General features: G+C 34.7%; 2 protein-coding genes across 6 annotated transcripts; both read right to left on the reverse strand.

The window, feature by feature from the left end:
- Positions 1-1783: 1783 nt before the first annotated feature.
- si:dkey-58f10.6 (uncharacterized protein LOC564033 homolog) lies at positions 1784-12386 on the reverse strand. Of its 2 annotated transcripts, none has more exons than XM_056458296.1 (6): positions 12343-12386; positions 8718-8791; positions 8372-8575; positions 7785-7975; positions 6776-6806; positions 1784-5098 (listed from the first exon to the last, which is right to left on the reverse strand). In XM_056458296.1, the coding sequence occupies exons 2-6, from the start codon at positions 8752-8754 to the stop codon at positions 4359-4361; spliced, it is 1203 nt and encodes a 400-aa protein (XP_056314271.1). In that variant the 5' UTR covers positions 8755-8791; positions 12343-12386; the 3' UTR covers positions 1784-4358. The 2 variants fall into 2 exon arrangements, with proteins under 2 accessions (XP_056314271.1, XP_056314270.1); XM_056458295.1 differs by having other exon boundaries at positions 1784-5137.
- Positions 12387-18533: 6147 nt separating this feature from the next.
- si:dkey-58f10.7 (uncharacterized protein LOC564114 homolog) lies at positions 18534-26137 on the reverse strand. 4 transcript variants are annotated; one of them, XM_056458297.1, is made up of 9 exons: positions 26034-26136; positions 25173-25246; positions 24757-24957; positions 24482-24672; positions 24114-24176; positions 23343-23405; positions 22590-22652; positions 18824-18879; positions 18534-18714 (listed from the first exon to the last, which is right to left on the reverse strand). In XM_056458297.1, exons 2-8 carry the CDS (start codon positions 25195-25197, stop codon positions 18838-18840), a joined length of 648 nt encoding a protein of 215 aa, XP_056314272.1. In that variant the 5' UTR covers positions 25198-25246; positions 26034-26136; the 3' UTR covers positions 18534-18714; positions 18824-18837. The 4 variants fall into 4 exon arrangements, with proteins under 4 accessions (XP_056314272.1, XP_056314275.1, XP_056314273.1 ...); XM_056458300.1 differs by lacking the exon at positions 22590-22652 and having other exon boundaries at positions 24114-24135; positions 26034-26137; XM_056458298.1 differs by lacking the exon at positions 22590-22652.
- Positions 26138-26516: the final 379 nt, after the last annotated feature.

The following is a 26516-nucleotide window of genomic DNA, read 5'->3' on the forward strand; positions in this document are numbered from 1 at the left end:
CTATGCTGGCCCCCAGCTCTGCTGCATTGCACTTCTCCCATTATCTCCTTGTGTTGCAGTCTTTTGACTTGGTCAACCTCCTGTGGCACCTTCCATATGCACCCAGTGCTGATGGTCACTCCTGCACATCTTACTTTATTTGCCCCTTGATTTTATTAGACATGACTGGCTTTTTCCTGCTTGTACTGTATCCAAGATTGGATAGACTTCAAAGGAAGCTGAATCGCATTCTTGCCAAAGAGGCATGTGTCTGAGAAACAACTTGGCTCAACCTTTTCCTAATGATGGAGGTGTCCATCCTACTAACCTTGGATGATGACATAATAGACACCTTTAATGGGCACATAATATACTGAAATGTGTAAATTTGTAGCACAACACTTTCAATTTTCTGATAAGCTGGCAGCTCTCATTTTTTTTGAGCCTCTCTCTCAGCTGCTTCTGCACCAACTTCCAAATGCCTGTCAGAGAGCTCTGATATATATTCCCTCCTAAGACCTCACACAGGTTACACTTTTAGCAATGGTATCATCTCCCCTCCAGCACTAAACACTGTCCTGTCATCCCTCGCCCCTTTCTTGATTGAAAGGCTCGTAGACATTGAGGGATTATTCTTCATCCTGGCCCACTGTACACATTGCTGAAGTAATTCATGCAAAAGGGACTTAAAGTATTGAGTGTTGTGCATGTTCATACTTTTCAATTGTCTAACATTATGTGTTAAAAATCCATTTTTATTGGTCTTAAGTAATATTCAAATTTTCCGTAAGGCATAAGTATGTATTGTAAGCCATAATCATCACAATCTAAAGAAATAAACACTTGAAATACATTAGTCTGAGTGTAATTCATCTATGAGTTTCACATTTTAATCTGAATTAAGCTTTTGAAAATATTCTAATTTATTGAGATGCACCTGCACGTGCACACACACACACACACGCACGCACGCACGCACGCACACACACACATTTTGAACGTTTAATTCCTTGAATGCTGACAGATAAAATGACACAGCTGTATTCAACAGTGATACGATTATTTAAAATGGATCTTAAACAGCTAATCAGAATATCAGAAAATGTCTAGGCAAAGGGAAGTCTGAGGTTCTCTCCTGAGACTGCTGCTCCTTTGACCCCGCCCCGGAAAAGCGGAAGAAAATGAATGATTGAATAAATTATGTATTAAAATTTGACATATTATATTTTTATAATTATTCTATTAGAAATGTTTATAGCTTTTAAATTGTCACGAAAAAACAATATTGCTCATATAAATGCATCAAATAAACTCCTTTAAAACATCTCAATTTTAGGGATGTAATCATGTTTCTCCTAAGGAAAAAATGATAGTTTATATATATATATATATATATATATATATATATATATATATATATATATATATATATATATATATATATATATATGTGTGTGTGTGTGTGTGTGTGTGTGTGTGTGTGTGTGTGTGTATGTGCGTGTGTGTGTGTGTGTGTGTGTGCTTGTTTAAATAATTGTTCAATTAAAATATCTACTACAGCTATAGAATTATTAGTAGAATAAGAGTATAGAATACAGTATATAGTATAGAATATAGAATAAGTCAGTTTCTAGGGGACAGAAAACATGAATGTCAAATCTTGTGTGAAGCATCCTTATATTTCATTATGACTTTGAAAAAGATTTAAATGCTAGATCAGCTGATAATATTGTTGTCAGTAAATTATTGGAACAACATGTTGGTCAATAAATGAGGACAGAATTTTGATTTAGAAGAAGCTGAGCTTTTAATATGCTGAAACTTTGTGTGCTGAATCCAGCTGTTATACAGAAAACATATTGAATCAATTGAACAATGCACTGCTAGATACACAAACATATACTTTAGATTTATTGACATCATGCTGAAGCAAAAGAGAAACACAGTTACCTTAATCAAGTCAGTGAAGGAAATACCAATTTTACACAAACAACATCTAAAGTCCTACATTTGAGTTTAAAACACACAAATTATTAATGAGCATTGACTGACATCTGTGCTCTCCCAGCAAGGATATTGCTAACTTTAGTGTGTTAGCATAGCTTTTATTTTTTCAAGTGTTCACATTTAGCTGATGACTGATAATAAAGCATGTTTGGCATGCTGTCCTGGGAGAGAGCTCTGAGCTCAGAAGATCCTTGAGCCCTAGGCTCCCTCTCGTTAGCAGGGCGAGAGGGGAGTTTGAGCTCAGGTAGGTCTCAAGAACTGCCCTGCTTGTTGTGGCTGATGATGAGTTAGGAATTGCTGTGAGAGATATATAACTGACTAAGAGTTCATCTATGGTACAACTTGGATTAGCCAATTCACTTATGTCGCATGTCTTTGGACGGTGGAAGGAAACCAGGGAACCCGGGGGAAACCCACGTGAGTGAAAACATGTAAACTCCGCACAGAAACATCGACTGGCCTGGTAAGGACTTGAACCAGTGGTATTCTTGATGTGAGACAACAATGCTAACCACTGGGCCACCGTGCTGCCCTATCGAGGAAAAGGGAGGAGGAGTGGGGGTGGAAGGGTGTGATTCTTCAAAACAAAGATAACGGAGGTGAGATTCATCTGATTGGTGCATCATGTGTCAGCTATTGTAGGATTAGTCAGGGTCAATCATGATCCTCTATGATTAGTTTAGAAATAAGCAACACAAGTGAAAGCACAAGCTAGAGTACAGTTTTATACAAAAATTAGCCACAGCTCTGTGGCTGCATAATTACGTGCTCTTTCTTTATAAGAGCTCTTTCTTCATACAGTTAAATGCAATTTGTTTTCAGACAGACATTTGAGGTGTAGCAGTATTGAGATGTGTGAAATTAAATTGAAAATTGGAATAGAAAAAATTTGGGCACCCTCTCTTTTGTGTGGATTTCAAAACCTATAGTAAATTAATGCTGATTGATTACAAAACAAAATTGATTTGAGTGACTCATTGAACCTTAATCCTAACATGGGTACAACTGATCAAGAAAAAGGATATTTAAGATACCTGATTGCTATTTGTGTTTCTCCTTATTGTCAACCTGTCAGTAGCAACATGGGAACCTCAAAAGCACTACCTAATGACCTAAAAACTAGGATAAACGGTTTAAAGTCTCCACAGTAAGAAATATAGTAAGAAAATGGAAGGCCAGAGCAACAGATCTTGTGTAGGAGAGATGAGTTAGAGCAAAAAAAGGCAAAGTTACAGACAAACCACAGATCACCTCCAAAGAGCTCCAGGAAGATCTTGCTGCTGACAATGCCATTGTACATCGTTCCACAGTTCAGCGCACTCTTCACAAAAACAGTTCAATGGAAGGTGATGCAGAAGAAGCCTTTTCTACAATCTGCCAACAAGAAGAGTCGTTTAAGGCATGCAAAGGCTCATCTGGACAAGCCTGAATCATTTTGGAAAAATATATTGTGGACAGATGCCACAACCATAGGTGCTTTGCATGACAGAAAAAGAACACAGCATTCCAGGAGAAGAACATGCTCCCTACTGTAAAATATGGTGGAGGGTGCATCATGCTGTGCAGATATGTGGCAAGCACAGGTACTGGAAACCTTGTCAGAGTTAAAGGTTGTATGGATTCCACCCAGAATCAGCAGATTCTTAAAAACAATGTTCAGAAATCAGACAAGAAGCTGAAGTCACAGCAGGGTTGGATGTTTAAGCAGGACAATGACCCAATCCACAGTTACAGATCTACAAAGAAATTCATACTCAGAGACGATACAATGGTCTAGAATGGCCATCCCAGTCCCCAGACTTGAACATCATCGAAAATCTATAGATTGATTTAAAAAGGGCCTTTTATGCTTGGCACTCATCAAACCTGACTGAACAGGAGAAATTTTGCAGGGAAGAATGGTCCAAAATGCCTTTAACAAGAATTCAGGGACTTATCCTTGACTATAAGAAGTGTCTACAGGCTGCTATTTCAGCAAAAGTTGGCTGTACAAAAGATTGATGTCATTATTTTGATAGGGTGCCCAAATTTTTGAACCTGTCTGTTTTTGTTAAGACTTAAATTGCATTGCATCTGTTGATTAAAAAAAAATTATGTCAGAGCTGAAACGTTGCCTTTTTTCCATAGGGTATAATGTATATCCAAATGAATTTGCTGATTTGAAAGGCCAGCAGGCTATGGCTTGCAATTAAGAAAATAATCAGGCGAGGCCAAACTTTTGCATAACACTGTACATAATAAATGATTCAATTGTTCAGCACAAAAAATACTACAATAATACATAATTTCAGCTTTCAAATATATATAATGTATTTTGTTAAGCATAGGCTTTGTTAACATATCATCCTGGTTTTAAATATGCAGGATATAACTTACTCCGGTTTTGACTCACTAGCGCTCACTAATACAAATTGCTCCTTGGGTTCTGCTGAGAACCATACGGTACGTGCAGGATTTTTCAGTATCACTTTTTTGTAGTCCCTAGCCTCTTCTGTCAGCACCTGTTTTGAGATTATAGCAGTTTCTATCTGAGAGTCAGTCAAGTTCTTATTAAAACCTTCTGCCAGCTTCTTTTCTACCTTCTTCATCAGCTCTGAAACCTGATATCTGTCCTCTCTCTGACTAATGTTGAGGACATGATCACAATTATGTTGTTCTCCAGTATTCATTAGGGGAACATTTTGATTGGGTTTTGATTCATCTGTAACAGTGGAAATGATCATGAACCTGTCGTGGAATTTCTTCTGAATTTCTTTCATTCTCACTGCTGTCTCTCTCTCCTCGTTGGTATTCTCCTTGTTGGTAAATGACTTTTCTGGTATGATTAGGAGCAAAACGTAAGGTTTCTGAGCAATCAGGCTGATTTCCTCTTCAAAGTGTCCAGAGCTGAACTTGTCAGGAGTGTTGACCAGAAACACTTTCCACATTTCATGTTCCTCATCCACATCCACACGCACCTCTCCATGCTCAATTGTGGTTTTTCTTTGGGTGACCTGAGCAAAATCCTCCTTACTGTCTTCTCTGCCAAATATCATATTTGCTACTGCATTCTTCTCAAACCCAGATGTGCCCAGCAGCACGAGTATCAGTTCTGATGAAACACTTAGTTTGTCTGGAGAAAGTTTGAATAAATGAGTGTTTAAGCCCAGATCTGGAAATATATAAGATCTATCACATAAGAAGACACTCAACAACAAATAATTCTGTATTACATTATGCATATGTTCTCACTCACTTGCCAGTTTATTTGGTACACCTGCTGAGCTGCTCATTAATGCAAATATCTAATCAGCCAATCACATGGCAGCTCAATGGATTTAGGCATGTTGACAAAGTTAAGATGAACTGCTGATGTTTAGACCAAGCCTCAGAATAAAAAAACAAATGTGGAAAAAGTGAAGCGTTATGAACACTTTCTGGATGCACTGTATCTATTGGTCCAAAATTGGCCAATAGAAGATTAGACAAAAGTGGCTGGTGCTTACAGGTCTTGATCTTGCAGCAATACCAGCAAAATTCAGATGGTAGTGTCAACATTTTGCTGTAAATAACATGAAAGCATGGCTCAGTCTGAATCAACAGTTTGGGCTAGTGTTCGTGAATGTAATGGAGTGGGGAGATCTGAGTACTGTAGCACAGATATGATGAGGTAGGATGATTCAGTGGCCTAGAGAGCTTAATGTGCTGTGATTTAAAAAAAACACATGTGATTAAAAATATGCCAGCAAATTGAGAAAAGATCTTGATCCGTTTAACAGCACACGTGTTGCAAGTTCTCACAACAAAAACACATTTTTAAAAAAGTGCTGCATTTTATCACGCAACACTTTTAAATAGCTCGGAACACTATCAAGGGGACCCTAAAATGTGACAGACCCGGCTATTTAGGTGATGGTTTAGGTTTATTTAGGCTAATAAAATACAAAAGACACGAGAATCAGGATGTTAAAATAAACAAACAAAAACTCACCTTTCAAAAATCACCTACAACTTCACTGAGTAATAGTCACGGCACAGCAGCATCTGACACATTTAGGGTCTCCTTGAAACATTTCCGTTGTGTTTCGTTCTTTTTTCAAGCGTGAGAAAATGCAGCGCATTTCCATATTTCGTTAACATTGTGAGAAAATGCAGCATGTTTTTTTTATTTGTTTGCGTAGTGGGAAAATGCAGCGCGATTTATTTAATGACAGAGTATTTTATGTTCTTTTTATTTTTGCAAGTGAATATGCTGACTCACTAAATGGTTTATCTAAATGGCTGAGGAATCCCCTGTCATCATCATAAGTCTCATTCGCCAGCTTCTGAATCTCTGCCACAAAGATTTAAAGCAGTTCTGAAGGCAAGAGGTTGTACCTAATAAAGTAGCCGTTGAGTGTATACAGTATATGTATGTACTTTATGTATGTATGTACAGCTAAAGTCAGAATTATTAGCCCCCCTTTGAATTTTTTTTTCTTTTTTTAATATTTCTCAAATTATGTTTAACAGAGCAAGGAAATTTTCACAGTATGTCTGATAATATTTTTATTTCTGGAGAAAGTCTTATTTGTTTTACTTTAGCTAGAATAAAAGCAGTTTTAAATTTTTTTAAAACACCATTTTAAGGTCAAAATTATTAGCCCTTTTAAGCTATATATTTTTTTCGATAGTCTACAGAACAAACCATCATTATACAGTAACTTGCCTAATTACCCTAACCTGCCTAGTTAATAATAGTTAATAACCTGCCTGCTAATAATTCTGACTTCAACTCTATGTAACAAAACAAAAATATAAAAAAACTAACCCAAACATTCTTCTGATGATTGCTGTGTGTCCTGTTGAATCAGAAAAGAGTGAGATGTTACAAGATATTTGTTTAAGTGAACATCAATGCATTGTCACATTAGCTTGTATTGTTCAGTATACCAGTTTTGTACAATAGCTTTTCAATACAATCAGCACTGTTTTCCATTATTTACTTAGACAACCACAGCCCAATTTGTCCCACCCAGAGTGTTACACTGAACCAAAAATATTTTACACCACAGTTTAAAAAAATAACATCACATAAAAGAGCTTTAACTTTTGTTGAATCACTGCTATGGCAAGACATGTCACCTCCAGTCAGTCAAACTGAATTCACAGTTTTAATCACTATTTAATTTCTCAAATCATTCCCTGCTCTGTTGGGAAAACATTACAACCCATCAGAGACATTCTGATGGTTTCCAATACAAATAGGCTTAAAACCCCACATTAGCATTAAAAACACATTTAAAAATATCAAACTTTAACCATCACAACCAGTATGTTTTAGTGGTTTCCTACGTGTTTTAGATATATCTAGATCCATTAGGGTTATTAATTTTAACATGGCACCATAAGAATGAAAAAAAAAACAGTTAAATACAATTAAACCATTACATATTCTATGATGGTTTCTTCTTAAGCCTAATTAAAATAACAGTGTCTGTCATTTTAAATTATGCTGCATATTTTTTGCAATATTAAACTACATTTTAAAAAGTTTTGAAATTGCTAAAACGTCATTCCGGTACAGTATGTAGCCACTTAAATTTGTTGTTAAAATCAGATTTTTAATTTAAAATCCATTTAAATTTTGCATTAAATATATAACTTTTTCTTCTTTCAGAGCTCTTGAAAGCTTAGCTATTAAGCTTCATAATAAGCATAGATATACTGTATTGTGCCTTCATTTTCAATTAATTTAAATAAAAATGTGGATTAAAAAATACACCCAAAATTATATTTATCTATATAACATTTATCATTCATAATGAAGAACTCCATACCTGTTGCAGCACCCATTCTTTTATTCTCTCCAGAGTTTCCATGTTCCTCGGAAAGTCCAGAAAGACATCTTCATTGAACAGACAATCCACTGTTAATGTATTCATCCTGGTCACATATTTGCTGCTGTCTGTTACAGTCTTCTCTCGGTCAAACGTGTGATGGCCCACCATAAAAACAGCGGGTTTAGATGCTGTTAACGTAGTGAAACAGTTGTTAGATGTGGCTTAGTAGTTAGTGAGACAGACTTTTGATCCAAAGGCCACAGAATCAAGTTTGAGTATTGACAATCGTAGGTTGAGTGTGTAATGGTTTTGGTGGTTTATGATATATTATTTGGTTTATTTGGTGGTTCAGTATAAAATACATTATGCCAATAGAGAATGCTCGTAGGGCAGCACGGTGGCGCAGTAGGTAGCACAATCGCCTCACAGCAAGAAGGTCACTGGATTGAGCCTCGGCTTGGTCAGTTGGCATTTCTGTGTGAGTTTGCATGTTATATATGGTAGCTCCAAGGAGAGCTGTTTAGAAATTTAGTCTCATTTGATACTCAGATACTGATGTTACTTATGAGCAGTAAATACATTACGTGACAAGGCATTAAGTTGTTTCACTGCAGAGTCGATGTCAGTTCCAGCCCTAGAAACAATGGCGCAAAAAAACAAAATGACATCACACTGTTCCACAACGGGCACCATCTCCAGACCAGTCCAATTTTCAAGGCAATTTTTTATGTAGGCTTCTTGAGACTGGAAGGTTTTTCCAGGTATAAGGACGTAGCATTTCCTTTTTCCTTCAGGAGGAAGAAAACTATTGGTTAATATAGAGTAGTTTACTTAAGTCATAGTAATATTTTTAAAAAGTAATCCAATATGATCTATTTTCCCTTAGAATCCAAGTCTTTAGAAAAAAAAAGACCCTGTTAAGCCATTTACCAGCAATTTTGTAAAACTGATTTCTGAGTTCTGCCATCTTCACTCTGGTGTCAGTGCTTGTTGATTTCTTGAACCTGATGGAGCACAAAGCCAGTCTGAATCATTATTCTTTAGATCACGATTTACGATGTTACATTCTGAATATTTCATGATCAATATTTGGTCTTATTGTATTGAGATGGTTCATCCAAAAAGACAACCACAGCCTATTTGTCCCAGCAGATAATTTATACTGAACCAAAAATATTTGTATATCACTTAAACTTTCATAAAAGTTTACAAAACCATTCTAAATCATTATTCTTTAGATCATGATTTACAAAGTTACATTATAAATATTTCATAATCAATATTATTTATCTGTTTAAAACACAGTGGCGCAGTGGGTAGCATGTTCGCCTCACAGCAAGAAGGTCGCTGGTTCGAGCCTCGGCTGGCTCAGTTGGCGTTTCTGTGTGGAGATTGCTTGTTCTCCCTGTGTTCACGTGGGTTTCCTCTGGGTGCTCCAGTTTCCCCCACTAGTCTAAAGACATGTAGTATAGGTGAATTGGGTTGGCTAAATTGTCCGTCGTGTATGAGAGTGTATGTGTGCTTTCCAGTAAAACATGTGCTGCATAAGTTGGCGGTTCGTTCCACTGTGGTGACCCCGGATTAATAAAGGGACTAAGCCGAAAGGAAATTGAATAAATGAATGTTTAAAATCACTTTACAAAAATGTTCCATTAGTTAAAGTCCTATTCATTAACATGAACAAAGTATTTATTACAGTACTTATTCATCTTTTAAAGTTAGTTAATACAGGGCTGTGGACATTTTTTGCTATTTTTGCGCAGAATTGTGTTAAAAATTTGTGGATTTATGCAGAATGATTTTGGGAGTATCGTAACTAAAACCTTAATATATAAAATAAAAAGTAATACCTTTTAACTTTTATTTAATGTTTACAATGCAAATCCAATTAGATCCACATTATTTGGTAAAGTAAGTCTCTCATATAATATCTTAATATCTTCTAAAATACAAAAAAATATTACTTTACAAACCACTGTAAATAAATCATATAAATATTTTCATATTAGTCAATAATATTACTGAAATTAATTAAAAACTGAATGAATATAAATTTACACACATTTACACAAGTAAATAAACACAATCAATATTGGGCAAAAAATCTGCGGAATTCTGTGTGTGCAGATTCTGTGTGGGCCTACTTATGGCCAAGAATTAGGTTTATTAGGTCTAAACTCCCTGATCTCATCCCTCCTTTCTACTTCATACAAAAAAATCTATCAGGAGATATACTAGTCCGAAATAAGATCATTATCATTTTAGCTAAACTTTAATTTTATCGATTTCCTTAACTCATTGCACACTGACACCTGTACATTAAAGGCTGTTACCGCTGCCATAAAATGCAGCCCCTCTGAATTGTGCATCTATTAACTTAAACTGATAATATTTTATTACCATCATTATGACATTGAGAATGAACCCTTCCCTCACCGAAGATTTCAGATTTGTTTTTACATTTATTTGTAAACCTAGTGCGTTTTAAAATGCATTTCACTTATTGTTTTGGCTTGATCCATCAAGACAATAATCATATTATGTTTTTACATAGACTGTAAAATATATGGACGTAGTATCCGTGACGTCACCCATAGGTTTCTGAACACTGCAAAAGAAGCACAAAAAAAAAAAAAAAAAAAAAAAATGAAGCTACAAGTAGGCGCGGCCAACCGTCGTCATTTTGTTCACGCGTCATCGCACCCACGGCGGGATAACAAACAAGGGCAAAGAGGCGGAGAGTGAGCGGAGCTCCAGACACCTGCTGGCACTTTGCTTAGACCTGGCAGACAGACTTTACTTTGGGAGAAACGCTTGATATTTTATTACCTGCGACTCGTTTGTGTTCTGACCACATGTGCTTGGCTGTACACTATATCAATAAAGTGTTTAGACTTTTAAAAACACTGTTGTAATACATTGAGCCACTAAACATTGTTCTTATGACGTTTTTCTACAGGAGGAAAACGCGAAATACTTCCAAACACTTCAGATATAGTGTGTGTGTGTGTTAGTAAATGCAAGACTATTGATGAACTCCAGCATAACACTGTATGATAATGCTTCAGATGACTGATCTAGAGCCTACAGCTAATCAATCTGTCACATTCTGGAGTGCTTTATGGGTCTAAAGAACATCATAAATGATAAATGATCTTAAATAAAACAAATACATTTATAGAGATGGTATACAAGTATATAACTTTACTCACATGGGAAACAAGGCCACGTGAATGGTTTGTGAGCACAATTAAGTGCACACAGCATCCCATATCATCTGATAATTGTAAGAAATAAGTCCAAAAGGCAGCTGACTGTGTTAAGCTGCATAAAACAAAACAAAAATACGATGAACATGCCGAGATCAGTGGCTAATCTGCCAGATTCAGCTGAGGTGAAGTGACAGCAACCAGCGAGACCTAACTGTCACTCAAGTGGCCACGCCCTTAATTATGCAAACTTAATATAACCTAATATAAAGGAAATGGAGGAGTTATAAAAAAATTCACCCCCCTCACAGTTGTCATGGAGGGTTATAATAGCTATGAACCAAAATCGTTCTTGGTACCAGGCTACAAACACCCTTTTTTTCTGTTGTAAAGTTGGCCATTCTAACAGTGGGCTCAATTGAAATTTGCTCCATATGGAGCCAGGACTAGCGGAATTTAGATGAATTACAGTTTCAGTTACTTCCGTATTGGGTTCCCGGGGGAGAGCGGGAGGTTGCCGCTTGACCTGGACCTGTAAAATGTTACCGTTAAATCATGTGACTTCGCGTGAGTCATGTGACTGTGTGTCCCTTGAAGGTATTAGGTGCGTTCGACATGAAGCACAGCTGGAGTAAAAGCAGTTTATATAGGCATAATAAACATGTCAATATAATTAGTTCCTTAAGAATTTATTTATGTCAAACAAACATTTGTCATGACTTATCACTCAAAAGCATCTCGCGATCTACTTAATTTATAAAGTAGCCTTATGAGATTTCTTGAAAGCTTTCTTGCTGTATATTTTGTTTTTGTGCGGAGGGGAACTTTAAATTTGATTGACAAACTTACAATAACTAAAGTGTTCTGTTAATCATCAATATTAAATTACATTCATATTCCACCTTACACCCGTTACATGTTTTCAATGCATTTTTTTCTTTGCTGCTATCTCTTTGGTCTCTTGTCAGCCTTCCCCAGCCTTAGCGCTCCGCCTATGATGACCAATATATGTCGCCCTTTGTACAAAGCAAAGCAACAGTGGGCAAAAAACGCAAGTCTTTTGGTACAGTGCACAAATATATTTGTATAAGGATACGACGCGTTTTTGTATTTGTATGTTAATGTTTCTATTCATGTCAATCCAAATCTAGTTCTATAAATAAAGAATGCCCTAAAAAGCATACATGTATAAATGCACAACGTTCATCAGATGTGAAGTCTATACTTTGCATCGCTAATCGATAAAATAGGTCACAAGAGTAAAACTAAACGAGACGGGACGGTTCATTAGGATTTTCTTGTTGTTTTGTTTTTGCATGCATTTTAGAGAATCAGCTCTTACTCACCCGCACTGCTTGAATCTTCAAAACAACACAATCTTTCACTTTCGTTTGGACTTTCAGATTTGTCAGCACGTGATTTGTACCCTGATAGATTTACATCGATGACTATGCTTAAAACTGCGAGACTGCTAGTGATACATTTTATGTCATTGTTTTAGGACATTCACAGAATTATAGAAGTAGCTATAGATAATCTAAACATCATTGTATTTTTCATATAATATATTCTGGACACACCTTAAAAATAAACACAAATGATTAAAACAGCTTTACAGGCTTTTTATTAATCGTGAAACAATTCAGTCTGTTGGAAGAAATTCTAATGTGGTTATAATATAAGGATTTGTTGTTTTACTCACACAATGACCTTATTTTCAAATTTGGCTACTGCTACAGCAAAAACATTTTTCACTTTTATTTATATCCTAAATCTTTAGCTGACTCGTTGTTGCTGACATAATGCTACAAGAGCCTTATCTTTAATAACATCATAACATCTTGTAATTTTTCCAGAGTTATCGAGATGCTTAACATCATTTGATTGATAATTAATGTCATATATGTGTAACGGGGAAAAATGAAACTATAAATTAAGCGTGAATTGTGTCAAAATGCTTGTTTTTGGTTAAAATATTTGTTCTAATTAAATGGAAATCTTATGTTCATTTTCAAGTTGTATAACACATCTTGGAGAAAGATAGACACCTACAGGTGAGAAAGGGGGTATAATGGGTGGAGTCAGCCAGCCATTTTCTCAGTTCACTTAAGCTGTTGAGAGTGATGTTTTTGTGACCGGACCTGTATCACTTGTTGTCTGTGTGGTGCTGTCTTTTCCAGAGAACACTAAAAATGAATGTGCTCAGCTAAACTGACTTCGCGTGATCATTACTAAAGAAAAAAAGGACATACGAATGAAGAGGGGTTACATATGCTCTGCGTGCTTTTCCACCACAGCCATTAGAGATACTCTCAGAAAAAAGGTACAAAATATTTGACTGTGGTACCCTTTAAAATGAAACATTATTGTACTTTTTAAGTACTAATATATACCTTTAATGTACATTTAAGGCACAGTATGGACCCTTTTAAGTAGCCTACCAATACCTTGAAGTACAAAAGCGTTGCTTTATTTCTGAGAGTGTAATACATGACACACAATATTCATATTTTACTTTACATGCATTATGAGTTTTACAAACAAGTTTCTACACACCTCTTTCTTCATCACTGTTTTTTTTTTTTTTTTATTCTGTTGAAACAGTGAGAATGTAAGTTATGGCTTTAATTGCTTGATTTTGGTGACTACAATTGACTTCTAAAATTGCTTTTATAAAAGAGTAAGGAACAGATTTACAGCATTCAAAATAGCCACTTGTGTAAGCAACAACTGAAGGAAACCCACACGAACACGAGGAGAACTTGCAAACTCCACACAGAAATGCCAACTGACCCAGCCGGAACTCAAACCAGTGACCTTCTTGCTGTGAGACGATCATGTTACTGTGATGGCTTTTTTATATATTATTCATTCATTCATTCATTCATTTTCTTTTCAGCTTATCTTTTTATTAATCTGGGGTAGTCACAGCGGAAAGAACCGCCAACTTATCCAGCATATGTTTTATGCAGTGGATGCCCTTCCCGCTGCAACCCATCACTGGGAAACATCCATACACACTCACTATGGACAATTTAGCCTACCCAATTCACCCTGTACCATATGTTTTTTAGACTTGTGGGGAAAACAAGAGCACCTGGAGGAAACCCACGTGAACACAGGGAGAACATGCAAACTCCACACAGAAATGCCAACTGACCCAACCGAGTCTCGTTCCATGACCTTCTTGCTGTGAGGTGAACGTACTACCCACTGCGCCACTGTGCCGCCCATATATATATTATGTTATTATTATTATTATTTTTATATAATTTTCTTTTCAGCTTAGTCCCTTTATTAATCTGGGGTCGCCACAGTGGAATCAACCGCTAACTTATCCAGCACATGTTTTACACAGCGTCATACATCATACACATACACCATGGACAATATAGCCTACCCAATTCACCTGTACCGCATGTCTTTGGACTGTGGGGGAAACCGGAGCACCCGGAGGAAACCCACGCGAACACGGGGGGAACATGCAAACTTCACACAGAAATGCTAACTGACCTAGCTGACGCTTGAACCAGCGACTTTCTTGTTGTGAGGCGACAGCGCTACCCACCGCACCACGGTGCTGCTGATATTATTATTATTTTTAATTATTATTATTATTATTATTATTTTAGTTTTGAAGGTTCAGTTCCTCGAATGCCGAAAGATAAAATTACACAACAATGGTAATATTATTAAAAATGGATCTTAAGCAGCTAATCAGAATATCAGGATGATTTCTGATACACTCTCAGAAAAAAAAGGTAGATGGTGGTACAAATAATGTTCCTTAAGGGACAGTTTTGTTCCTTTGTAAAAGTTGTACCTTATATGGTACAGGAAAGACCTCTAATGATACTGTTCTGTACCTTTTATGAAGATGAAATAAAGGTACACAATTGTTCTCATAAAAAAGGTACATAAGTGTTGGACAACTCCTTTATTACAATAGCTATAAAAATAAAGATTACTGGAAAGGCAAAGTGATTTTATGAATACATTAAAAATATATATATTTTTTTTTGCTTGTTCAAACTACTTATTTAAAATGAGCTGAAACCACACAATTCTTAAGATTTCATTGGAACAACTTATTTTTTTATGTTTAACAAAAATCATCATTTAAATGTAAATGTTTAAAGAAACTCAAAAACATTAATTATTAAGTTCTATAATACAAAACAACTGGTAAAACAAAACTTTAGGTATTGTAAACTAAATATTTAAGCATTTTCTGATAAATACAGTTTCATTATTGATTTCCGCACATTTTGGCGTTTGCTTTCCACTCCGCATGTGAGCTGGCAAAAGTCCTGCATATGCAAAGTGTTTATGCAGACATTATAGTGTTGTAAAACTAATGGATGTTTTGTAAACTGAATAAATTGGATGAATTGTAAATTATGGATGTTTCCCAGTGATGGGTTGCAGCTGGAAGGGCATCTGCTGCGTAAAAACATGCTGGATAAGTTGGCGGGTTATTCCGCTGGGGCAACCCCAGATTAATAAAGGGACTAAGCCGAAAAGAAAATAAATGAATAAATGAACAAAGGTATTTTGTGAAAACGGGAGAAAACATGTTTTATTTTGTACATAGGAGAATGTATTTCTGTAACAGTTCTGTGAAAAGTGTTGTGAAATGTTTAGCAAAAAATAGATCTTTTGATTTATGTTAAAGTATTTTTTATTCTTTATTATAAATGGAAAAGGTGCATTTAAGCAAAAAGAAACATTGGTAACACTTTATTTTGATAGTCCATTTGAGTATTAGTAGACTGTCTGCTTAATATCTGCTGATACTGCTCCTTCAACAGACATTTAACTCACTATAAGAAACTTTGCAAGTACATGCCAACTTACACCAACACTAACCCTAACCCCAACAGTCTACTTATAATCTAGTGAGAATTAGTTGGCATGTACTGTAGATGCAATGTAACTTATATTCAACAAACAGACCATCAAAATAAAGTAAGACCAAAACTTAAAAGAAAAAAACATTGTTTAATGAATATATTTGATGTTTTTTCATTTACTGAAAATAAATTGACACATTTTGGATATACAGTACATAGCAAAATGCCTTTAAATAGTTCTTGAAGGAACACATTTGACACTGTTAAGGTATAAAGTGTCTTGTCACTGTAGTGGTACCTTCATGAATCTCATTTGTACCTTTGATGAAGGTACAATATTGAATCTGCAGATTTTAAAAACCAAAGATACATTTTGGTTTCCCATGGTACAAATCATGTCCTTAAAGGTACAAACTGCAATGGTACAAATTTGTTTCATCTTAAGGTACAATTCTGTTCCATAAAAAGGTACTGCCCCAGTGACAAGGGTTTGTACCTTCTTTGTAAGGTGTATTTACTCTTTGGTACAACATTGTCCCATTTTTTTCTGAGAGTGCAGTTCCCATAAAATCCTATAAAATTTCCATTATTATAATTAAACCATCACAGATTCAACGATGGTTTGATGTGTTATACTAAACCAAAAATATTTTTATACCCCTCAGATTACATAAAAGTTCACACCGCCATTCTGAATCATTATTCTTTAGATCATGATTTACAATGTTACATTATAAATATTTCATAATCAACATTATTTATCTGTTTAAAAACACTTTACAAAAAATGTTCCATTAGTTAATGTTTAATGTCCTGTTCATTAACATGAACTGATTGTTAGTTCATAACTCACAGTCTAATTAAAAAATAACATGAACAACTTTGAGTTTTATTAATTCATAGTTGGTCTAAATGTTGAACTTAATAAATGTTGTAAAAGCATTGTTCATTCTTAGTTCATATTGGTAAATACATTAACTAATTATTAACTAATATGGACCATTACTGTACAGTGCTACTTTGAAATCATGTGACTTCACAGAATTCGTTGAAAAAATGACCAATAGATGTCGCCTATTGTACAAGGCAAAAAAAAAAAAAAAAAAAAAAAAAAAAAAAAAAAAACGGTGAGCAAATCAAATGCAAGTTTTTTAAGGCAGTGCGGAAATATATTTGTAGAAGGATGCAGGACATGTATATGCTTTTATATGCATATTAATGTATGTTTAGGTCTATAAACTAAAATTGCCAAAAAAGCCTATTCATAACTGCACAAGATCGAGCGGGTTCATTAGAATTTTTTTTTCTTTTATTTGTTTTATTTTTGCATTCATTTTAGAGAATCAGCTTTTCATTTACTCACCTGTCACTGCTCCTTTTTTAAATCTTCTAAACAGCACGATTTTTCACTTTCCTTTGGACTTGTAATACTGCTAGATTGGCATAGATTTTATATAATTGTTCCTTCACAGATTCATAGAAGTAGCTATAGATATTCTAAACGCCATTGTATTGTCATATAATACTTTATATTTAGGACACACCTTAAAAAACAAACACGAATGATTTGAACCGTTTTACTATCTAGACTATTTTAATAGTGAAAACAATTCAGTTTGTTGGAAGAAAATTATAATGTGGTTATAATAAAACGATTTGCTGCTATACTCACACGACGTGCACGATGTCCGTCTGTAATACTAAATAAAAAAAGAAGAATCACTTTTATTTATATCCTTTAGCTGACTCATTGTTGCTGATATAATGACATATCAGAGAGCCTTTATCTTTAATTACATCATAACATCTTTCATGCAACTGTTCCAGATTTATGGAGACACTAATCATTTGATTGATAATTGATGTCATGTTCTGCATACTTTTCCACCACAGACATTAGAGATACTCAGAAATAAAGACTCTCAGAAATAACAAAAAATGACTCTGTGCCTGCAGTACCCTTTCAAAAGAAACATTATTTTGCTCTTTAACTACTACTATGTATATTTAATGTACATGTAAGGTACAATATGTACCCATTTAGTTACTAGTACACTGTAAAATGAGTAGAGTTTACTTAAAAAAAGCTTGACAACAATTTTCACTCAGAAGCTAAAAGCTTAAATCTTCAAAGCTTTGCCAAGTAAATGACTAACCATAATTATTAGTATGTTTAATTAGAAATGTTAAGTTTACTTGAGATTTCCAAATACATTTTATTGACTTTTAGTTTGTAAAATTTACTTAAGTCATACATTTAAATATACAGTATTACAATTTATAAAGGTACTTTTTATTCAAGATTCCTAGTTATCGTATTTAGTTATCCTGAGTAAACTTTACTTCAAAATGTTAAATAAAATATTATTTCTTATAATTTGATGCTTTGCAACTGTTTCTTAATTAAAAACACTGTTAGACATTTTCATTGAGTACTTTAATTTTAATGAAACTTTTCAATAAACAGATTTAAAGGGTCCTTTCAGAGAATGATGGGGTCATGTTGGCATCTTCTTCCTTGAAGTACAAAAGTGTTGTGTAGTAGCACATTATATGAAATAGCAAAGATTTCTGTTTTAAGAAGGCACTTTTGCTAACATTATTTCATAAACTTTCTTTGATCATCTTATCGTTATATAGAAAAAAATGTTTCTCAGAGTGAAGAAAATAAATGAACCAGAGAATTGCAGTTGAGATTCACTTTATTAAATGGATTTTAATTACATTATCATGCTGAACCTCTAAAGTCTCAATATATGTGTATTGTACTTTGTACTGTTAATCTCCAGAGTTAATGATTTGTTAAGTATTTTCTGACATAGTCCATGTCACTGTCATCTACATCTTTGACCATCTTTGGGACATCTGTGGGGGGAAATTCAGAGTTGTAATTCAGTTTGTTATTATTCATTTTTAACTAAAAGTACAATAATGTCCAACTCAAATAATCTCAAGACTTGAATCTGATTCTCACCTTTGTTGTTGCTTTTAAGCAAATCTTTCTTGATCCCTGTCATGCCTTTTTTTGTTCTATTGAAACAGTGAGAATGTCAGTTCATGGCTTTAATGGCAACAGATTTACAGTAAGTGAGCTATAAGGATTCAAAATAGCCATGTGTGTAAGCAACAAAACATGTTTTTATTCATTTATTATCTTTCAATTGCATAAATGATTTTTGTGTTTTTTATTGTTGTATAGCTATTACAATCTTGCATAACTGTCTTCACTTTATAATTATTATTTAATTTATGAAAAATATAAATCTAAATTTTTAACTATGTCAGTAAATGTGCGGTGAGATCTGATCAGCAGAACAAATAAATTGGTTTTGAAACAACCTGAGGGTTCATTTATGGGTGAACTACTCCTTTAAATAATCATTTATATCACTGGTAACTTTTCACAATTGAAAGGAAACTTTCAAGTTTAGGATCTCAGTGGTTAAAGATGTGTGTTGGAGACCCTTCATTAACAGGTCTAATCCTAGAAAGGCTGCTGCATGAGCTTTGACCACAAGTTTACATTAGTCCTACACTATAGAAGAATCCAAAAAGAGCATTCTGTCATTTCCTGTGAAAGAAGTGAAAGTGAAAAAAGTTTTTAGTTACAATAAACGCTGCCCACGTGTTTTTTCGAAAGCTTAAAGTGTTTGTGTGGTGAATAATAAAGCAAAATGTTTCACAAATGTTCAAATCAAGAAACCTGTCTTATTCCAGACCCCTTTTAAGTGATTGAGGAACATCAACAGTGGAAAAACTATAGCACATAATATAATTTATATTACATAATAAATATATATTACAGGAACCCTGAGCTACTAACACTCATATGTACTTTTATGGTACTTTTTGCCTAAGAATTTGACTGCTATAGCCTAGATATGTTGTTTAAAGGCACCAATGACGAAAATCAACTTTTTAAAGCTGTTTGGACAGAACTGTCTGTAGGTACAGTATAGTGTGTCCAGTCATACTGTAGTGATAGAAACACAACAAGTCTCTATTTTTTATTTACTGACGTTAAAATAGGATCTAAATCCCAGTGATGCACAACGTGATGCAGCAGTGCAATGTAGCAGTGCGATTTTCCCTAACAGGTGCCATGTCTCCATAATAACATGTATACACATGTTCACAGAACATTTTTTTGCAAGGAAACTGGGATTAAAACATATGTTACAACTCTCTGTGATCAGTGGCACCTCAAGAAATAATTTTATAAGTTTAAAACATTTTAAAAACAGAGCATGTTTGTAATAAAGAGAGTAAAATTGCTATGTTATTCTTAACCGCTATAATCACCAAGGCTGCATGGTGTCAGTAAACGCGCACATATGTGAGTTTGTGTGTGTGTGACTCATCATTTCAGAAAGGCTTGAATAAACTGCATTACAAATACATCAAATAAACTAACTTGGTATTTTTGACTAATACGCTGTATTTAGCTTAATTTGTGTCTGTCTCTATCACTTGCTATGTTTCCATCCAAAAATGCGAATGAACTTTATGCACAAAACTGGAATATTGCATAAAAGACATGCAAATAAAGCAGCGTTTCCATCCAACGAGTCAAAGCAAACAAATTTGTCACTTCCTGATTGTCTGGCGCCAAATATGAACAGTAAAAACTGATTTCACTGCAGTAGGAGAAGCTGTGTCAATCTTTTCTTTATTTAATAAATGACTTGCACCTCAGAAGGCAATCCTGACACACAGTGAACGCACAGTGGCGTTTGAAGGTGTCAAATGCGGAGCACAGACACTCTTGTTTCTGGAGGTCATTAATAATATAATAACACTAATACTTAAATGTTAAGGCCAAAACAACATTTCAGATGTTTTACAATGTGCTCAGCCTGCTGGTTTGTCCATTTACACACATTTTCATCATCACATGATCTCTTATAACAAAATCACATGACCTTTTTTAATGAGCATACTGGAATTTGTGGTAAAAGTGTTTCTGTCGTAGTTTATGCACATCTTTTCTTATCGAATAAAAAGTTTATCCTACTCAGTTATGCGCAAAAGTTTTTTAAGTGCATTTTCAAAATTTATGCGCATCATGGCATTTCCATTAAGCGTTTTTTTATGCACATATGCAAAATGCGCATAAAAATAGGTGGATGGAAACATAGCTATCGACTGCTGTTTATCTGACATAACATATGAGAAGCAGACACGCACATCAGAGTGGTTGGTGGGGAGAAGCAGCTCATTTGGATTTAAAGCCACAGGCTAAAAAACAGCTACAATGTATTCAGACACCAAAATGGGCAGATTCTTAATTTCATACTAAATAATCTGATTAATCTGAGTATTTTTAGCTGAAACTTTAGACACATTCTGGAGACTACAGTACTGATAGTATGTGTAAAAGTGGCTGTGTACTCATTCTTATGACAGGGCTACAGTGCTTGATGCTTGATGCTTGTGTGATAAAACGTGCTTAATTTTGGCCAGTTGCCTTAAGTGAAAGAAGCTAGAGCGAACAACAGACCGAATCTGGCTTTCAAGCTTTAGTTCAGGATCCATTTTAAACCCAGGTTTACAATCTCTGGCTTACAGAAAGTTTCAAGATTATTCAGGCGTACAGAATGAGCGACATTGCAGCTAGGGCCAAACACCATCACTTCGGTCTTAGAATCATTAAAATGGAGAAAATTCAGTGCCATCCAAGATTTAATGTCCTTTATAAATGGGTCCAGTGCATTTAGGGGAAGGCCATCTGTCCTTTTAAGGGGAACATAAATTTGACAGTCATCAGCATAACAGAGAAAGGAGATGCCATGTCTCCTGAGAATTGATCCGAGTGGAAGTAGACCTAAAGAGAACAATTTAGGGCCCAGAATATCCCTGTGGAACTCCATAAGCTAGCAGAGCACAGGAGGACTCATAATCACCTAAGCGCACAGAGAAGGTTCGGCCTTCCAAATAAAATCTGAACCATTCCAAAGCCACACCTTTTATGCCAACCTAATGTTTCAAGTGTGAAAGTAAGATGTCATGATTAACAGTGTCAAATGCAGCTGTTATATCTGTGTGGACAAGAACCAGAATCACATGACATAAGAATATCATTAAAAACTCTTTAAAGGGCAGACTCAGTGCTGCGGATTGCTTTAAAACCGGACTGGAAAAGATTGTGCTCATTCAAGTGTGCAATTATCTGATTATAGACTATTTTTTCCAACACTTTGGATAAAAAAGGCAGCTTTGAGATTGGTCTATAGTTTTGAAGAATATTTGTGTCCAATCCAGGTTTTTTTTTAAGAAGGCGCTATACAACAGCATGTTTAAAATTTTTAGGAACCACTCCTGAAGTAAGGCTGCCATTTATAATAGTTAAAACTACAGAGCCCACAGCGGAAAAGACCTCTTTTAAAAGGTGTGGGGGAACAGCATCATGAGGTGAACCTGATGGCTTTATGTGGGCCACTATCTCATCCAGCTGAGCGAGAGTGACATGCTTAAACTGGTAAAAGACAGCAGGGCACACGGGAAGGATTGAGGGATCAAAATTGGGTGGTGTTATCTGGGCTCTAGCTGAGGCCACCTTATTAATATAAAAATTGCAAGAATCCATGATGGAATAAACTTTAAGATGTAGTTGTAAATTATATGCAACAAATTCATATGAACCAAAATAGATCATTAATAACATAAATTTGAGATCAATACATTTTTGATTGTTATTTTCCAGAGATTTCCAGAAGATTTTTGTGGTCAGTGTTTCTCACCTGTGATATAAAACTGGATAACCTGTTCCAGCTAGGTCCAATGATTGGCACGTTGAGGATTGTCTGGAGAATTACACAATCATTACAACAAAAACAGTTATCTACAGTACTGACTGTATGTGTAAAAGTAGCTGTCTACTCTTATGACATGGCTTCAGTGCTAAGGAATTTTCCTATTAGCCCTACCATACAAGCCCTACCAACCTACCCCTAGGTAAGGATATAAGCCCTACCTGATAAATAAGATAAGATTGCTGTTTACTAAAAGGGTAATTAAAAGTTTCAAAAATGTTTGGTATTAGGTATGGAAGTACAGTATTTGCTTACTGCAAATAAACACTTACAATATTCTTATCAGGGAAAACGAATCAGTTTTACACTACTCAGTACTAAAACTTATACAAAATTATTACAACTACTTATACAGCCCAATAAGATCATAAAGTGGACTTTATACTGTGAGAAAAAGGATATACAAGTATTTGCCCCTACAATCTGCAGGCTTTAACTAGGTCAAATATTGAAATGGACTTTTTTTCATATTAACTCTATGCCTTCTCTCCTGTTTTTTCTCCATGCAGTGATCCGTGATGGAATAAAGCATAAGATTCTCTTTAGTTGTAAATTATATGCAACAAATTCAGATGAACCAAAATAGATAATTAATAATGTTGATTTAAGAACAAATACAACATTTTTTTCTAACTATCCTCCAGAGATTTCCAGAAAATGATTGTTGTCAGTGTTTCTCACCTGTGATATATGACTGGGGAACGAGATCAAGAAGGTTCCAATGATTGACAAGTTGGCAATTGTCTGAATGGAGAATTACACAATCATTACGACAAAAATATTATTGAGTTAAAAATTATTCTTAACAGTTATCTAAAGTACTGATAGTATGTGTAAAAGTAGCTGTCTACTCATTCTTATGACATGGCTTCAGTGCTAAGAGATTTTCCTAAAAGCCCTACCATACAAGACCTACCAACCTACTCTTAGATAAGGGTATGAATAAGATACGATTGCTGTTTACTATAAGTGTAATTAAAAGTTTCAAAATGTTTGGTCTTAGGTATGGAAGTATAGTATTTCCTTACTGCAAATGAACACAAATATCTTATCAGGCAAAACTAATTAGTTTTACACTACACTGTACTAATACGAATACAAAATTATTACAATTATTTATACAGCCCAAGAAGGTCTTAAAGTGGATTTTATATTGTGAGAAAAAGGGATATAGAAGTACACCCCCACCCCTAAATCTGCAGGCTTCAATTAGGTTAATTATTGATAAGGACTTTTTTTCTATTAACTATTATTTCTCCTCTCCTGTTTTTTCTCTATTCAGTGATCCATGATGGTATAAACCATAAGCTTTTCTGTAGATGTAAATTATATGCAACAAATGCAGATGAACCAAAATAGATAATTAATGATATTAATTTGAGAATGAATACAACTTTTTTCTAACTATCTTCCAGAGATTTCGAGAAGATGATTGTTGTCAGTGTTTCTCACCTTTGATATAAAACTGGATAACCTGTTCCAGAGAAGTCCAATGAATAGTAAGATGAGGTTTGTCTGAATGGAGAATTACACAATCATTACAATACAAATATTATTGAGCTAAAATTATTCTTAACAGTTATCTACAGTACTGACAATATGTGTAAAAGTGGCTGTCTACTCATTCTTATGACATGGCTTCAGTGCTAAGGGATTTTCATATAAGCTCTACCATACAAGCCCTACCCACCTACCCTTATTAAGATAAGGATATAATCCCTACCACATAAATAAGATAAGATTGCTGTTTACTTTTTGAAGTTAAAATATATTAGACAAAATGAATTTTTACTCATCTTTGAGCTTGAAATAAATGATACCTGATGCTTGAAATGCATAACAATTTTGTCCAGTGCATCATCATTTATCTTGCACCGTAACAACCCTGTGTCATTGAAAAGGCAGTCCACCGTAAGTGTGTCATTCCGCTTTACAACTCTGCTGCTGTCTGGTACAACTCTCTCAGGGTCAAAAGTGTGATGCAGGACTAAGAAAATAGCTGGCTTGAATGCTGTTTCAAATAAAGACACAATATGATGGTCAGTGGTGTTTCAGTACATTAACATCTTCTTCAACCGTAACTTCTGTCTGTTACCTGACAAGTCATTAAGTTTTTTCAGAGCAGCATCAATGTCAGTTCCTGCCCGTGAAGTAATGAGGCATAAAACCAAAATCACATCACACATGTTCACACTGTACACCTGCTCCAGGTTGGGTCTTTGCTGCTGGAGATGACTTAAGATCTGCATCCGTAAGTTGCCGGACCTGCCCGACTCAATTACATAGTAGTATTTTCCTGTCAGCCAAAAAACAACAACAATAATGCTATTTTATTAGCAAACATTTTATGCCTTACACTACTAATAATGAGAATTATAAATTGCAACTAACGCTTGAATTTTTTTCTGTATTAGATAAATAGTGTGTTTCTGGGTTAGGGCACAAGCATAGATTAAAAATATATATATATATTTTTTTTTTGTAAACTACAGTAATATTTCAAAGTCTCACCATGCATGGCTTGGAGCTGGCTCATTTTCCCTCTTTCTCCTTCTCGTCTTTTGTAGCTGCTGATTAGTGTCACCCTGAAATAGTAAATGTAAATACACACTTAATTATTGCTGCTGGATTTAACATTTTAATTAAGTAGTCAGAGCAATTAAAATAATAAGAGTAATAAAAAGATTTAGAGTGAAAAATCTCACAGTCACACTTATTTCTGAGGTTGGATTTTTGATATTTTGATATTGGATTTAGCAAATATGAATCATTCTTTTTTTATATAATATAATAATAATGTTAAAAATGGGTCTACAATTTTTTATGGAATTTGACATTTATTGCAAAGTTACATTATTACATTTTACTCAGAATATTATTATATTAATTTAAACTCATTTAAATTATTATTATTTATCTCATTTGTATTATTTGTTTATTTTACTCTTTTTATTTGAATAAAAATCTTTTATAAATGTTTTACTTTTAATTACGTTTTCATAAGCTAATCAATTGATTCTTTAGTGCAGTTTTGTTTATTACTCATTGTAATACCTTTAAAATCACTTTCACTTTCAATCTCGTTGAAAAAGTCGAATTTGTTAAGCCTGAAAGCTGTATAGGGATTGCACAAATACTCAGCCCTGTAGTCATGTATCCTTAGCTCTATTCCCCTAAGAAACTAATAGAAACTATATTATTGAAACTTTATAACTTGACCGTTTTTGATTTATTCTCATTTTGACAGGAGTTGTCAACGCCTTCGGTGCACTATATAATATTTTCAAGGTTCATTGAGCATTACGTTCAATCATCTCAAAACAAAATAAGCATACAACATATTCTCAAACACAACCGTACACATCTACTTACTGTTCCTGCTGCTTTCTGTCCGTCTCAGATGTAATAATCCTTTCACTTTCATTGTTGCTCTTTATACTACTGCAGCATACAACTGGCCAATAAAGGGCGCCGGGTCGTTGCCTTTCCCCCACACAAATAAAATACTATTTGAACAGATTAATGCAACAACAAAAAAGCACTAGGCTACTCCTGATAACCTTCATTACTTAAGTTTATGATCTGGTTTGGCGCATTGTCATCTGGCCATTATTAAACCTTATAAAAGCAGCAAGTTTTCCATTTTGAATTTTTTGAACTAACATATGCAAGGCAACGTGAATCATAAAAACACACGTGCAAATGGGCACCCAATACACTAATTACATCGATATTTAGTAGAGTATTTTGCTGAAAGAACAGCCTAGACGCTTGCTAAATCACTGGTTACAGTCCAGGAGTCGCTGCAGCTATTTTGGACCGTTCTCGCTTGCAAAATCTCTCCTGTTCAGTTAG

Source organism: Danio aesculapii, chromosome 5, assembly GCF_903798145.1.
Source record: "Danio aesculapii chromosome 5, fDanAes4.1, whole genome shotgun sequence".
NCBI lineage: Eukaryota > Metazoa > Chordata > Actinopteri > Cypriniformes > Danionidae > Danio > Danio aesculapii.